The sequence below is a fragment of the Melanotaenia boesemani genome, chromosome 1 (genome assembly GCF_017639745.1).
Source record: "Melanotaenia boesemani isolate fMelBoe1 chromosome 1, fMelBoe1.pri, whole genome shotgun sequence".
Lineage (NCBI taxonomy): Eukaryota > Metazoa > Chordata > Actinopteri > Atheriniformes > Melanotaeniidae > Melanotaenia > Melanotaenia boesemani.
The window spans coordinates 9,739,555-9,754,507 of NC_055682.1; the positions used below are offsets into that span (position 1 = coordinate 9,739,555).

At 37.5% G+C, this 14,953-nt stretch overlaps 1 protein-coding gene across 2 annotated transcripts in view; it reads left to right on the plus strand.

Moving 5' to 3' along the window:
* The window catches only part of luzp2 (leucine zipper protein 2), a 165,132-nt gene that overhangs the window by 88,789 nt on the left and 61,390 nt on the right, over nt 1-14,953 (plus strand). For both annotated transcript variants that reach the window (XM_041980172.1, XM_041980166.1), the window contains exons 3-4: nt 6,807-6,877; nt 10,004-10,085. In XM_041980172.1, coding sequence (XP_041836106.1) covers nt 6,807-6,877; nt 10,004-10,085 — 153 coding nt within the window. The remainder of the gene's footprint in view (nt 1-6,806; nt 6,878-10,003; nt 10,086-14,953) is intronic.

Sequence of the window (14,953 nt, forward strand, 5' to 3'; positions counted from 1 at the left end):
GCAGAGTAAATTTGTTCAGCACGATACAGCAACCAGATTATCATTTTGCTTGAAATGATGCTGGACAGGACAGGTTAAAAAAAAAAATCAACAATGGGAAGATTTTCATGTAATCAAATACAGAAGGTGCAATCCCAAAATGGTGTTTAGAAAATCATGGATCAATTAAAAGGAAAAGCTCTAATTTTATAAGATACTGACCATTATCTCTGTTAAACTGCTGCTGGTTAAACTTTCACTGCCCAAAAGGATTCAGCCCCAAAATCAAAATACTTTTTAAAACAAAGCAATGAAATGACAGGCACCACCACCATGGAAATATATTTTCTTTTCTCTTTTTTTTTCTTCCTAGCAATATTGTTTCATTAAAATTTCATAAAAGCAGTTTTTAAACCAATTATGACCAGGGTACACCCTTGTTAGACCCGCACCTGCCTCCGCCACGGACACACCCGCTCCGGCCAGGCTTCATCACAGCCAATCCCCAGAATACTAATCAATCACACCTGTATTCAATCTACTCACCAGGCTTCAAATACTCCAGCTCCCCACTCAGTCCTCATCAGACCTCGTTTCCACATAGATGGACTATCCTATTCACCCCCTCCCGGTCTCGACTCTTCTGGCTGCACTCCAGACTTCAGTTTGGCTTCCTAGCTCCCTGCTCTTCATAAGCTTCTTTGAGAAGGAACAGTGCTTGAATAAATCCTTGTTAAACTCCGATCTGTCTCAGTGGGGTCCTTCATAACAACCCTACATTTGCATTTTTTTTTTTTTTTCTTATTCTAGGTCATTTGGGCATTTTCCATGGTACTGTTGTCAATGACTGACTTTGTGCATTGTATTTTGACATTTTAATAAAAATGATTTATTCCCTGCTGTAAGGTTACAGTTGAAGACAGTAAATAATTCTTATGAGAATGGCATTCAGGATAAAAACAAAACAAAAACAAACAAACAAAAAAACAAAAACAAACAAAAAATAAATAAATAAATATCCATATGGTATTTGGATTAAATCAAATTAAATGGGAAACAGGTTTCCAAGGCATCCTGGATTACCTAACTAGTAAAATTATTATCACTTCTACAAAGATGCTGGATGAGGCAAATACCAGCCTTGGACATATTATCATGTATTACTCTTCATTATTTAGTAGATAATGAAATTCTGTTAGAATTTTACATATCACAATTATCTCAGTGTTGGTTACTACACATGACTTCCCACCAGTCAATTGAGGTTAGCTTCATTACAGCTTTAGGCAATAACAAGAAATGTAGAGAAACTCATTTACATATTCTTAGATATCCTAATAATTTAGCATTTTTCTGTCACATTTGTCTGTGCAGTCGTGGTCTTACAGAGCATGACATCACTTATACATGCAGATGTTCTGTTCAAGATGCCCCTGTGTTTGCTCCCATACTTGTACACTAACTCATAGTTTACTCTGACAAGCTTGCTAATAAAGTTAGACTTTAGACAAAACTTGGGCTCCACTAAAATAGTCAGAAAATCAAGAGTCGAACAATTAATATTTTCACCCCTGCTCTGGTGTGTGTTTGTCAAAGGTATCCCATGTGTCTGTGAAAAAAAACAAAAAACAAAACAACAAAACATGTCTGGCCACCATCATCCCTGGGGCAGGCTTTGATGTCTATTTAGTCCAGGTTAGCTAGTTTGGGATCTTCGCCCTATGCACCAGCATGTTGGGGAGGGCAGAGGTTGGGTTCGATTTAAAATGGTGTGCTGTGGAACAAATCTATTCTTCAGGGGCAAAACACATCATCAACTTTTAATAATGAGAATCAAGTCAAGAGGGAAAAGCATCCCATGTTTCTGGAAAAGATTATAGAGCATGTGCTCATAATTTTAACAAGTTGCCCTCTAGGTGCAGGTCAGCAACTCCAGTAATTAAATTGGGTGCTGGATGATTTATTTCTGGCAGTAGCCCTGGGAATGTTTTGAAGCTGTAAAAAATGGGTTTAAAGTGGCTATTGTTGTTTAAATTTAGTGTCAAGATGGTAAAAGCTTTAGGCATTTGCACATATAATGGATTATGGCCCCATCAAAGAGGTAGATTGAATAGTAGCCTACCTCCCCACAACCCAATAATCTACATAGTCTATACATATAATATGAATACAAGCCTAAATATTATTCAGCTAACATATATCTGCATCTGGTAATTATCACTATTTTAGCTTTAGAGCATTTTATGATCCAGAAACTGTAATTTTCATCCTTGGGTGTGAAACTGAACAGGGTGTTTTATTACAGAAGGTAAATGAAGGCGAGAGAAGAATATAATCATACAAATTCTACAGTATTTCAAAACTGTACCAAACAAATTTTTCAAGGCTGGACTCAAAGTTTTGAAATGAACCTGGCTTTGGGAAAATCTGAATAGACACCAAAGAAAACAATAAGTTTATCCTCCATTGTCATGGATGTCTTCATGAGTCTTTCTCAAACAGAGATCCAAATCATTCAATGTCAAGCTGACTATAATAAAAACTAACTAAACAGATTTAACATTGTATGGATTAAAAGCCCATAAAACATAATTGCATACATTCAAAGTTCATTTAGAAAAATTTCAAATACTGAAGTATATACATATGTATGTATGTATGTGTGTGTGTATATATATATATATGTATATATATATATATATGTGTGTAAGAGATAATGCCCTCTGAGGTGGCCATTATCATAAATTAATGGACCACGCGGAGGCATGAACCTCCTCCGTGTCGTGTAAAATCATAGGTTTTTCACAAGAAGCAGTTGAGTGGACTATTTCGTTGTGACGCGTTGCCACGGTAACCGGCTCTGACAGAACCTGCAGCTCGGTCAGCTGCAGACGTGACATAAACATGTCAGAGGGCTGGTGCAGCTCTTACTGTTTGTATCCTCTGGATGATGCTACATTTTGTTTCAAAGAGTCAAAGTCCACAAATAATTTCCTAAATCTTTTTTATTGAAAGAAATACTATCCACCACTCTGATCATTAAAAAGTGTATCAAGTAAGTCTATACTAAATCGTTTTTATAATGTTATTCACCATTCACTCTGTATCAAGTATGTAAGTAAGTGTGGTGGAGTAGGTTTTTCTTACTCCAATCTCCTCGCTCCCCCATTGAAGGCGCAAGGTGTAGCGAATATGGCAGTAATTTCGGGGCAGAGTAGAGCTCCTTTATATCCGGGCAGGTGTTTGTCCTTTAATGCTGTACGCTGACAGTTGTGTGGCTAGCGTGCCACAGAGTCAACATTACCTCCCCTGCGATCTTAAGTGCCATAATCTCTTTCCTTCTCCACTGGGGCTGTGGCAGTCCTTGGGTATTTACACCTGCATGTTTTTTTGCAGCGCTGCGGTGTGCTGATTGTCGTAGCTGTGTGGAAAGCCGCATGATGGGCGGTTTCACCTTTTCGTGCACTGCTGGGTTGTGACTGAGTTTGGTGCTGGGGCAGCTCAATGGGACCTGTCGCGGTATTCCTGGTCTCTTCTCTCTCCCTCCCCATTTTGGGATGTACTGGTAAGACTGCTTTCGCTCATCAGACGGAACGGGACATTAATCTGCATCATATGATTGGTGTGTTTTCCTTTTTTTTTAGACACATGAAGTAGCGTGCCCTACGGTATACTGTGCGTGAGAGGTAGCTGTTTTGTCTTGGATTTCTGCCAGCTCCTCCAGTTCATCGGCCCTCCGTACGATCTAAACCCCGGCATATAGGGTTGTTTTGGAAAATTGTCAGTTTTTATGTTTTATTATTAATTGTTTAAAAGGAAATTGTTTAAATAAAATGTAATTTTTATGGGAATCCACCTGCCAAGGTGCATTTTATTTGAACCTACCCTTTTTAGATTTACTGGGGGTTTTAACCCCCCAGCTGGGCTGTCACCCCTTTCTTTTTTTGTATAGAAATTATTGCCATTCTCTCTCTCCTGGACTGACGGAGCCCAATAAGCCTGCATCTTTAAAAAAAATAATCAAATTAATTATAGGCTTTGTAATTCATGTCAATTAGCCGCACTTTAATCACATGTTTTTATTTAAATGGATTTAAGTCGACGACTTAATCAAACAATAGACACAGACATTAATATTTTAAACTCAAGTTCTAGTTATGTCTGAAAAGTACTTTTAGTGGCAGCTCCAGCTGTTCTCTAAGAGTCTACAACATCTTAAAGTACTTTTAACTTTTTAAATGTTTTGTTCACACTTTTCATTAATAGGCTCTAGTATCTGACAGTAAGCTTGGGTGAGATCAGCCAGTAGAAGCTTTACACAATTTATTTTCAGTCTCGTCATGGAGCAGAGGTGAACGTCTCCTGCTCTGACTGCAGCTATGTGCGCTTTTGGACGAGGGAGGATCCTGAGTGCTGCTTAAAGAGATTAAGTAAACACGCTTTCACGTCAGTTTCCAAAAGTCTCCAATAACACCAGAAACAGTCTGTAAATAAACTCGTTAAAGTCTGGGTGGCTGTTTATCTCAAGCTCGGGTACTCTACCAGAATCCTGGCAGCTTGAGGGTCCTACGCAGTATCTTAGCTCTTTCTAGGACTGCGCTCTTCTGGATGGAGATGTCCAATGTTTCTCCAGGAATCTGTTGGAGCCACTTCTTCAGTGTGGGGGACACGGCCACCAGTGCTCCGATGACCACTGGTACTACTGTTGCCTTCACCTTCAAGGCTTTCCCCAGCACTTCCTTTGGGCTTGTCCTCCCATGACGGTTTCCCATTTCATTCTCCTCCAGGTTCTATTGCCTGAGGCACCCACTCAGTGCTTCATCCCTTGGGGCCATTTTCCTAATGTATTCATGGAGCTTGGATCTTTCATCTTGGATATTGGCCCTGATGTTCACTAATCCTCAGCCTACCTCATTGTGCTTAGCCCCTGGACACAGGATTCTGTGTTTTAATTTCTGTGGTCTTGTCTCTTGTTAAGGGTCTTGTTTAAGGACCAAACTGGAAGCTGTTAATATTTGCCCTATCATAATATGTCCCCTGTGGAATTCAAACTGGAGGCGAGATTGATGCAATAGTGAGTCCTCGTCATGTTGATCATGCTGGCATAGCCCTGGTTATCTAGCTTCATTCCACATAATGTGGATTAGACTTTGTTGTTCAGTGAAGTGAAATACTTCTATCTTGCTCTGGTCTGTTTCTTCTGCTATAAACTGTTGTAAAATGTTGTAAAATTTGGTTGTGTCTCTGTGTTGATGAACATAACTGTCCACCTGCCCCAAACAAAAAGTAGTCATCTCTTAACCTGCATGGATCACAACTTTCACTACACCAGTTTGAAGTAAATTTTAAAGTAGTTTCCTAATTAGTCATCCTTTATAAAAATGTTGGCAAAATGCTCCACATTTCTAGAGGAGATTTTGTCTAGACATCAGGTACCAATTAATTAAGAGCAGATGCTTTGAATCCTTCAAGCTTTGAGGTGTGGCTTCATGGATCAGTCATATTTTTTTCAGCCAGATTGGATTAAAATCTCGGCTGACTGGATTGAAATCTGAGGCCTATTAAAACTAAAACAAAACCTTTAATATTTTGTGATGTTCCTTAACCATTCTTGACTAATATCTCACATGTAGCAAGAGAGGGGCCACTGCTATCAGGAATTATGGGAGTGTGTGGTCTGTGACAATGTTTAGGCAGGTGGTACATCCAAGTGAATAAGGTTTGAGATCAACTTGACTTTTGGATGACAATTGTTGAGATTTGGACCTTTTGAGTTTGAAAATTATACCATCGGCTAAGGTGGGATTCCTGAAAAACTTTTGCTTTGAAATGAAGTGAAGGAAAGGAAAATACTTGATCAAATCTAAATAGGAAATTCTAATGATGCAGTGGATTTTTGTTTGTTTTTCTTTTCTTTTTTTTTTCTTTTTTTTTTGCATTCTGGTGTTTTGTGTGCAGTGTATGGGAAGCCATTTCCATTGGAAACACAGTTTTACACAGAGGCTGCACTTCAACAGCAACAATGTTTATAGCTAGTGCATCCAATTACAATCCATATTAAAGCCAAGATGCAGTTTTCCAGTAGAACATTACATTGTTATGAGATGATCAATGCTATGCATTTCACCCACCTATGGTTTTAATGTTGCAACAGATCTGTGATGTTTTGTCACCAGCTGCTGTTTGCTCCTTTTTCCGCCTTCAGCCTCGGTAGAGATTCATGTGAAATGAATTTGGCCCCAGGCTTCTTTGTGACAGAAAGAAACAGGCTTTGTAGAAATGTAACCGTAAGTGCAATTTAAGGCACTCCCTCTGAGTGCCACATTTCCTTAGAAGTCCGGACATTTTCTTTTCAGATCATAACAAATAAATATAAATCAACAAGCTTGTGGGAGAACTAACTAATTCATAATTACCCATCAGGCTTCTGCTTAGGCACCAACAGAATCCAATCTGTGCATCTCCATGCACCCTCATTAGGACATTCATTAACAGATTATTAAAGGCTATGTGATTTGGAAACTTTTTGCATCTGTTGCTCATTTATTAATGTTTTCCTCAATTATTTCATCAATTAGTAGCTTTTTTGCATTGTGCTACAACAATTTGTTTTTAGTTCTGTCATGACTATTGTTCACAAATACAGTTTTGCTTGTGGGAACATAAACTCCTGGGTACAGCACATTGTGAAAATTTTACTGCACAGTTCCATGTCTCTGTTCTTGATTTCTGTTGTACTTTGATGTATGGTAATATTAAATTTGGAGTTTGTCATGTCTTTAGTAAATCTTTGGAGGAAAAACTATTTGTTTTCTGTTCTCTTTTAGTCCCTGAAAAATGATGACACTGTGGCCAAGAAGGATGTGCAGAGGATTCTGGAGCTCAGCCATAAGCAGAGGTAAAGTGGAGTTCCATGCATGACTTAGACATGAGTTTGCATCAGTGCTTCCCTTCTCTTGATTGTCATCATCATTTAGCTCAGAAATGCATACATATTTGTTATGGTGGTGATGATTATTTGGCCTAAAATAATTAAAAAGGCAGTAATTTGGTAAAGGTGGCCAGTATTGTAGCGAAAACACAAATATATGGACAGTCACGATTAGAAAGAATAAAAAGAAAGAACAACTGCATTGACAATTCCTGTTGTTTCATAGCTGTGTTCTAGTTCTATGTGAAATAACAACACCTCCTACCAAAAGAAGTGTATAATATTGCCTGATTTTGAGTAATAAAGCTGATGCATACTTTCAATTTGACTGCTTTTATAGGAACTTGACCAGCACAGCAGCCCCAGCTGTGAGGAGAGACGTTCACACTTCAGTGGACTCAATTTGGCTAATCTGACCTGTAACTCAGACCCAGGGCTGTACTAATTTTTCAGCTCCTTAAAAAAAAACCTCTTTATTCACCATCTACTTCCGTTTAGTTCATTTAGTTAAAGCTGACTCATGACTTTCAACTGCTAAACATTTTTCTTTTTTTTTAAGTGTCAGCCCTTTTTCAAACAGTTTCTAAGGACGACTTCCTTCTGAAGCCATTAAGTTATTACTTTTCTGCGTGAAACATGACTGAATCTATGTACTTTATTGAGGTTTTCTGATTACATTTAACTGACCTTGACATCACAATTACTGATTTGAATATTACAGTATTGCATGTTGAATGCATTTGGGAAAAAAAGAAACAAACACAAAAGATATATTCAGATATACACAAAAAAAAAGACTTGGAAAAAAAAACTGAAATATACTGTATAAAAATATTACACTTTTGCACAACACAAGGTCTTTATATTGATTCTAAGAATTAATGACAAGAACCTGAGCTTTTTAAATCTTTAGATATTCACTACTATTAAGTTGGGTTATTCTAAGCATTGTCCTTTGTTTATGGTTGTGGAGAAAGTGGAAGATGGATAATGCATGATTCAATCATAAATCCTCCATGTACATTTGAAAATCAAGGGCATGTCTTCATTTAGTTAAAAACAATATAAACCATGTGTGATTTAGTGTTTATTTTTTGCAGTCAGCGTGAAAAAGGATTTATCTAAAGTGGTCTACCAGTTAGGATTCTCTGATTAATGCTGTATGTAATGAGTCCGTTCATGATTAGGTGTAATTTGTGGCCTCACATGCTCTCTAAAATGTCAGTCTGATTGAAGTCCAGCCTCTTGTGTGCAGTACCTTGATAGCCAATCAATAGCCCATCACAAGTCTGTGGCAGCTCTCACATGTCATGAAGCTAAAAACTATAAAGCTGCAGATTGGCTTGATGTAGCCTACCAAGCATTTTGTAAGTCTAGTTTTTTTTTTTTTTTTTTTGGGGGGGGGTATTAATCCACCTTCAGAGTTCCACAGCTGCCAAGTGTGATTACTAGCTGACTTCATCACAGTGGATGCAGACAGGTGATTCATTGAAAGTCATTTATTTTTGACAAGTTTTAACAGAGACTTGATTGCTTTCCTGAAAAACTGCAATACAACAGAAATGTTTACCAACAAAGGGGACATACAGGTTTAACTTTTTATATTTTAAGATTTCAAACTACCAATTAAACAATTAAACCAGCTGTGCTTTAAATTGCCACCAAAAGAGTTAGAATTTCATGACGTGTGCTGACTGCTCTGGGCCATCTAGGTATGCCTTACACTTGTATGCCCTTTTCTGTCAGTTTGGACAGCGTTGATTTTGAGCGTCAAAATGTTTCCATGTCTTGGATGCTGTCTTGGATGCAGGAGATGGGATTATAAATGAAATGCCAAAGCAGGGGTGGAGGGCTGGTTACTGTGAAGAAAAATGTTTGCTAGACTGAACTTATGCTAAGAGACAAGACCACTGGCATATAAAATGTAAGATATCTGGCTGTTCCTTTCAGCACTGACTCGGAGTGCTGCTGTAGTATCTTGAAAGGTGCTGCCGCTTCACTACACCACCGCTTCACCATGACTTATACTTTTAAATCTGTGGCTGTGGTTAGAAATAGTAAACAGTCTGTTTGCTATATACTTTTAACAGTGCTGCCTCATGTGTTGTGATTTCTACACATCACTTGCCTACTTGATTCATAATTCATTTTTGCATTGCCATTATTTGTCAAGAAGTACTAAAATAGCCTCTGCATAATATTTAACATTCATGTTAAATGCATAATGAATGCTGTACTGGTCCTTAATGCTGTAGGTGTAAAATTGCAGTGGAGTGATTCAAATTCTACATAATCAAACATGTGTAGGGTGACAAGTGGTATAATGTTTACACATTTCAACAGCTTTTTCCTTTATTTTGACATGATGGTGAAGATACATAGTTGATAATTGCATCAAGAGAATAACTGATTATGATTCTGAACATGTTCAGGTTTAACAGTGAAACATAATATTGAAACATGTTGAATTACTCTTTTGAAAATATATTGAATTAAGGAGTGAATGTTTTGACTCCAAAGAAGAAAAATAAAAACTGGAACCAAAGTCCTGGAATGTAAAACTGGTAGTTGTAAACAAGGTAAAATATACAAACAAAAGCAATTTATGGCAATGTTTGCTGTCAGAATGTTTAAACAAAAAATTCCATCTTTGCATTATTACTGCATTCATTCCTATGACACACCTGTAAAAAAAAAAAAAAAAAAAAAAAAGTGCTCTGCTTGCTGAAATGGGAAACTTGAAATCATAAATATTTGACACTGGTCCTTAAAAACAATGTCTAATACAAATTTTACATATGTAAAGACTGATAAGCACCCATCTCCACATTTGAAAGCCTCATGATTTTTTTCTTTTTTCAAGTCAAAGAGATGGCAGAAGTTTGAATCTCTTCCTTCTTTCTGAACTTCTTTCTTAGTTCAAATACAGTAAACCATACCCTTAAGTGAAACTTTAGTTACATAAATCAGCTTAACTCTCAGTTGTGGTTGCTTACAGTTGGAAAGGCATTCTGTGGTAGAGCAGTGAAGGCCTCTGAGAGTGTGAGGGGAATGTGCTAACAGGGTGTTTCTCACTTCTCTCCCACTTGACAGAGAGGAGATGAAGACCCTCCAGGCAGCCTTGCAGAAGCAGCTGGATGAGGCAAATGAGCGAGCTGAGAAGCAGCAGGCCACGGTAAGACAGAGCTGACCTCACCATTGGCATCTAGGTTCCTCTAACCAGCACCTTCACCTGTCACTCCGGCCCCTCAGTGATCCACACTCATTACACAGCAGCCTGCTCTCACCTCCTTCTCTCAACACTTAACAGAGACTCTGAAGCTGCAGATAAAAGACTTTGTGCCACCTTGTTGTTTTTCATATACCACAAGACAAAAAGACAAATATGTTTAGCTTATTATCATGCTGAGCTGGAACAATTGATGGTTTTTTATGATTGTTTAAATAGCTGCTAACTGCTTTTTTGTTTTTTGATTGACAAATAAATTTAGAAATGTCAGCTTCAGGCATTTAACAGAAGCCTGATTATATTTCAAGAATGCATGTCTTTTACACACAATATTTAAACAATTGTGTTTGCAGATGACAGTTTGCCCTTAATTGCAGGGGTCTTAGGGTTATAAGTTCTGATTTACTTTTTCAAGAAATAAAAAAAAAAGAAACTTAAACAGTCACAACCATTTCAAATGAGTATTCATATGCAAGGTCTGGAGGTGGAAACAAATAAATTACTGACAAAGAGTGTTATGGCTAGAGAAAATTAGCCGTAATGAAAAGAGTTATTCAAAGTCAACGGAGAAAATCACCTTTTCTTAGGCCAGCTATTGTTGTGTCTATGTTGTTCAAATTAGCTGCTATACTGGTCCTTTTTCTACAAACCAATACCTGACATATGCATTACGGACACATGAGGGAAGATAAATATTGTTGACTGTTATTGATATATTAATATAGACTTACTCACTCAGATCACAATAAACTCTTATAACCATCACAATATTTTTGCTTCAGCAGGAACTGTTGCAATTTAAAGTTGTACTATGTGACCTTCTGACCTTAAAAATATGCATTCCTGACTCATTTGATGTTGCTCTGACATTTATTATAAATGGTTCTGCCATTGCTGCTCAGCAGCGTCTTGAGGTTGAGAAAGCTCATTTTACAACATTTGCTGTCAGGATGCCACATGACGTTGCAGCTGAGTTTTGCTTTACACACGGCGTCACACACTAGGAAACTGATATCAACACAATGGCCGCTTTGAATGCACACAGTAAAGGAATGCAAGAGGACATAAGGGGAAAAGAAAGTCAGAAAGAGGCAGAGCAAGAAATAAGACAAGAATCAACATAGGACCGACTGTTACTGTCTGGTGAGAGCTCAGGGTACAGGTTGGAGGCAGGATGACTTAGTGGTTGTTAGGGGCTTTTCAGCCGATGTTTCGTAGTGCCTCTTTAAATACCTGTTGTGAAATTATTTTACTTTAAGGACCCCACAATGACAATTTGAAAATTGGAAATCCAAATAAATATGCCAGATGTTGTTTTTAATGCATGTCCTCCATCTTACTGTGCCATCCCACATTCTGGCTGCACACACTGCTAAGCTCTGGCATGTTTATACGATTATAAAAACGTTGTTCTCTTGTAGTCTTGACACCTTATGCACAGTCACAAGGTTCGATGTGCATCATGACATTACAACCAACAATCAGAACTTTGATATATAAACAATACCTGTAACAACTGATGTGACATTTCTAGGGACAAATCCTTGTTTCTGGGTTTTATGGTTTCTGGGTTTATTGTATGTTCTTATAAACAGAATTGATTTAAAAAAAAAGAACATGTCAAAAGAATGCAAACACATACAGGGACATACATTGTGTGATTTCTTCACATCTTTACATGTATAAATTTTTCTTTACAAATATTTGGTCTAGAGTATTCCTTGTCATTGACATCCAAAAGCACAGGCATAATGAGCAACATTAACAATGACCACATTCCTTTTAGTGCCCGGCAAACCTTGACAATGAATCAGCGTAACAACAGCAGAACCTTCCCCAACTGGAATGCAGCCATCATTACGCCTTTCAATTTTCTCCTTGTCAAAATGCCTGTTCTGAAAAAGTATATAAACAGTCAAAATATCCAAAAATATTCAGACTCCAATTTTATGGATGGCACTGTTGGTGCAGTCCATATTTTTTTACCACAACTTATATTTGTCAATTACTCATCAATTCTCTATGGGTTTACAGGTGTTGCTCCCTCTTGGAAATTTTAAACTTCATTTCCTTCCTTCATTTTAGTGATTCTTAGCCAAATTCATACTGACTATAGTTAAGGTACAAATTAACAGAGGACAGAACATCTTTATAATGAGCTGATGTTTGAGATATTTAACCACTTGTGGGATAATTAGTGTCACTGTCATGACACTATCCACCTGACCTTTATGCGGCTAAATTATATTGTTGTCATTTCTGCGTCGTGTGTCCACCTGGTCAATATGTGAGAAGCTGGCGTCACAATTACGGTGCAAAAAGGTGTTGAAACTGCTTGGATAGTAAAAATATATTTGCTCTGGATGTGACTGATATGCAGTGCCTGATGTCACCTCCTGTGTTAAAGGATAGTTACTATGATTTATACAGTTTAGCATACATTGCTCAACCAAAAACAAAACAAAAAAAACTCCCTTCTGTTTTAAACAGAAGAAGCTTCTTGAATAAGTCATGAAACTTTGTAAAACTGTTATCATTACTGTTAAATAAAGTGGCATAAAAATCTGTACATGCATTAACTTCTTTTAGGTAACCTGAAATTGCTTTAGTTATTAAATGATTTTTCATTTAGCCCCATTGTCCGGTCACCTGAACTATGTGCTTGAATAATTCAGGAAATTCCCATCTGTGTCAGATGCACTTACTGTATGATCACTCTTACAAACTGCTGTGATGGCCATAGAGACAGCAGTTGGTTGTGATTCAGCTGGGAGAGTGGCTGTTTTCCATTTGGAAGGTTGGTAGTTTACTTCTTAGTGTGTCTTTGTATTGAAGTGTCCTTGGGCCAGACACATGACTCCATGTGGCCCCCAAAAATTTGACCGGTTTGTTTTATTTATTTAACCAGGTAAAAATGTTTGAGAACCAGTTCTCATTTGCAAACATGACCTGATTTGTGATTGTAATGAAAATAACACTCCATACTATATATAGGTGGATGAGCCATTTTTTTGGGGGGGGTTAATTATTTAATAGTGAAGTAGCTTCTCAAACAGAGTAAGCTGAGTTAATGTGTCACGGAGTCCTGCTTTACAGCATCAAGACATGGCTGTGTTTTCTGACTGAATTTCTCTTTTAACATGTTGTAGCTTAAATTGATATATAAAACAGCCTTTTGACTGTGTATTTAACACCGTTACCTGGTGGTTTTATGATTTGTTTTTTTTACCCCCTTTTACATAAAAACCTAAGGCAGCATCGCTATTTATTTATTTTTTTTTTAGCTGTTTTCTTAAACATTCCTGTGGGCTGTAACAGTGACTGAAGGGCACAAACATGAACTTCGATGTTATCAAGCCCTGCTTTAGGAACTGTCAAGATTCAGTTTACTACTCCCTGGGGTGCATACCTGGCATGAGGTCACCAGCCCTATGAATCTTTTCCTTTTTGTCCTCAGGACTAATCTAGATGACCTCTATGAAGGTTGCACGGCACTGCAAAAAAAATCCCTTTTTTAGAACAGATAAACAGAAAGAGACTAAACCTTGACCTATCTATCTTGCACCAAATTCATTCCTTTAGATGTTAGTTGCCCATAGCAGGAGTTTGCCATCTGCAGTAGATGTTTGAACCTCCATCTGGCTGCAACAAGTACACACACACACACACAAGCCATGGGGCTGCACCAACAAGACATCTGAGCTTGTGATAAAGGGATTGCCATAAACAAAGATATCACTCTGACACAATAAGTGTATGGGTTATTAAGTCAGGCACACGGTGGAAAATAGCCATTTGCTCACAGCAGGAATTAATGTGTCGGTGTTGCATATGCGTGGAAATCAACAAATCTGCGATTAAACATTAGTGGACACTTGTTATGCTACACTAACTTTGTAAAACATGAGAGAAATATAATGTGTGACAGGGTTTTTTGTCAGAGTTAAAAAGCCTTTAAGCCTTGATAGGTGGCCATCTGAACGGTGATAAACTGTTTTAAAATTTCATGGCAGCAACGGGCCTCTGCACCTCTGCCAGCTTGTAAAGAACCGTGTTCATCTATAGTGAGAGCGTCGGTTAAGCTGCTTGAATGTAAACTTACCAAACCTGCAAATACTCAGAAAAATAGAATAGTTTATTTGCATCAACTGTCTTTAAATGTATTTTTATGCAATGAAAACCATTAATAAACCTAAGGCTCTTCCTTCTTTCTGCATTTGTTTTATATTTCTCTATTTTTTAAGGGCAGTGACAATGACTGAATATGACCTTTGATGTTATCGTGGCCTGCTTAGGGATGTGAGTCAACTGGTGAGGTCTAACTCACAACACCCCAGGGTAGCTCACTGGAAAGTGGAAATGATGTTACTCTGAACTGTGGGGGAAAAAAAGCAAAAATAAAATGCAAAGCTGTTTGTGGACATAATTTAACATTTTTAATATTTCTGTAAGCAGGGGTAAATGAGCTTAGGGTGGCCAAAAAATGATGCAGCTGATTAAATATAAATAGTTAAGCTAAGCATATATAGGCAAAAACTGCAACCCTAATTTAGAAAAAAATAGGTATGATGATACATAAAATGTTTATTAAATCAAATACAATGATTGAAACTTACTTTGGTTTTATTATGTTTGTTTAGTTTCTTGTTATATATCTTTTTGTGTTGTTTTTTTGCCAAAATATAAAAGTCTTTCAAACTTTTAATTATTGTCATTCTTGTGAGCGAGTGAGTGAATAATTGAATGAATGAATGAAAGAATTGGTGTCCTCTAATTAATCAGGAATCACTGGTGACCAGTGTGGGTTTACACCT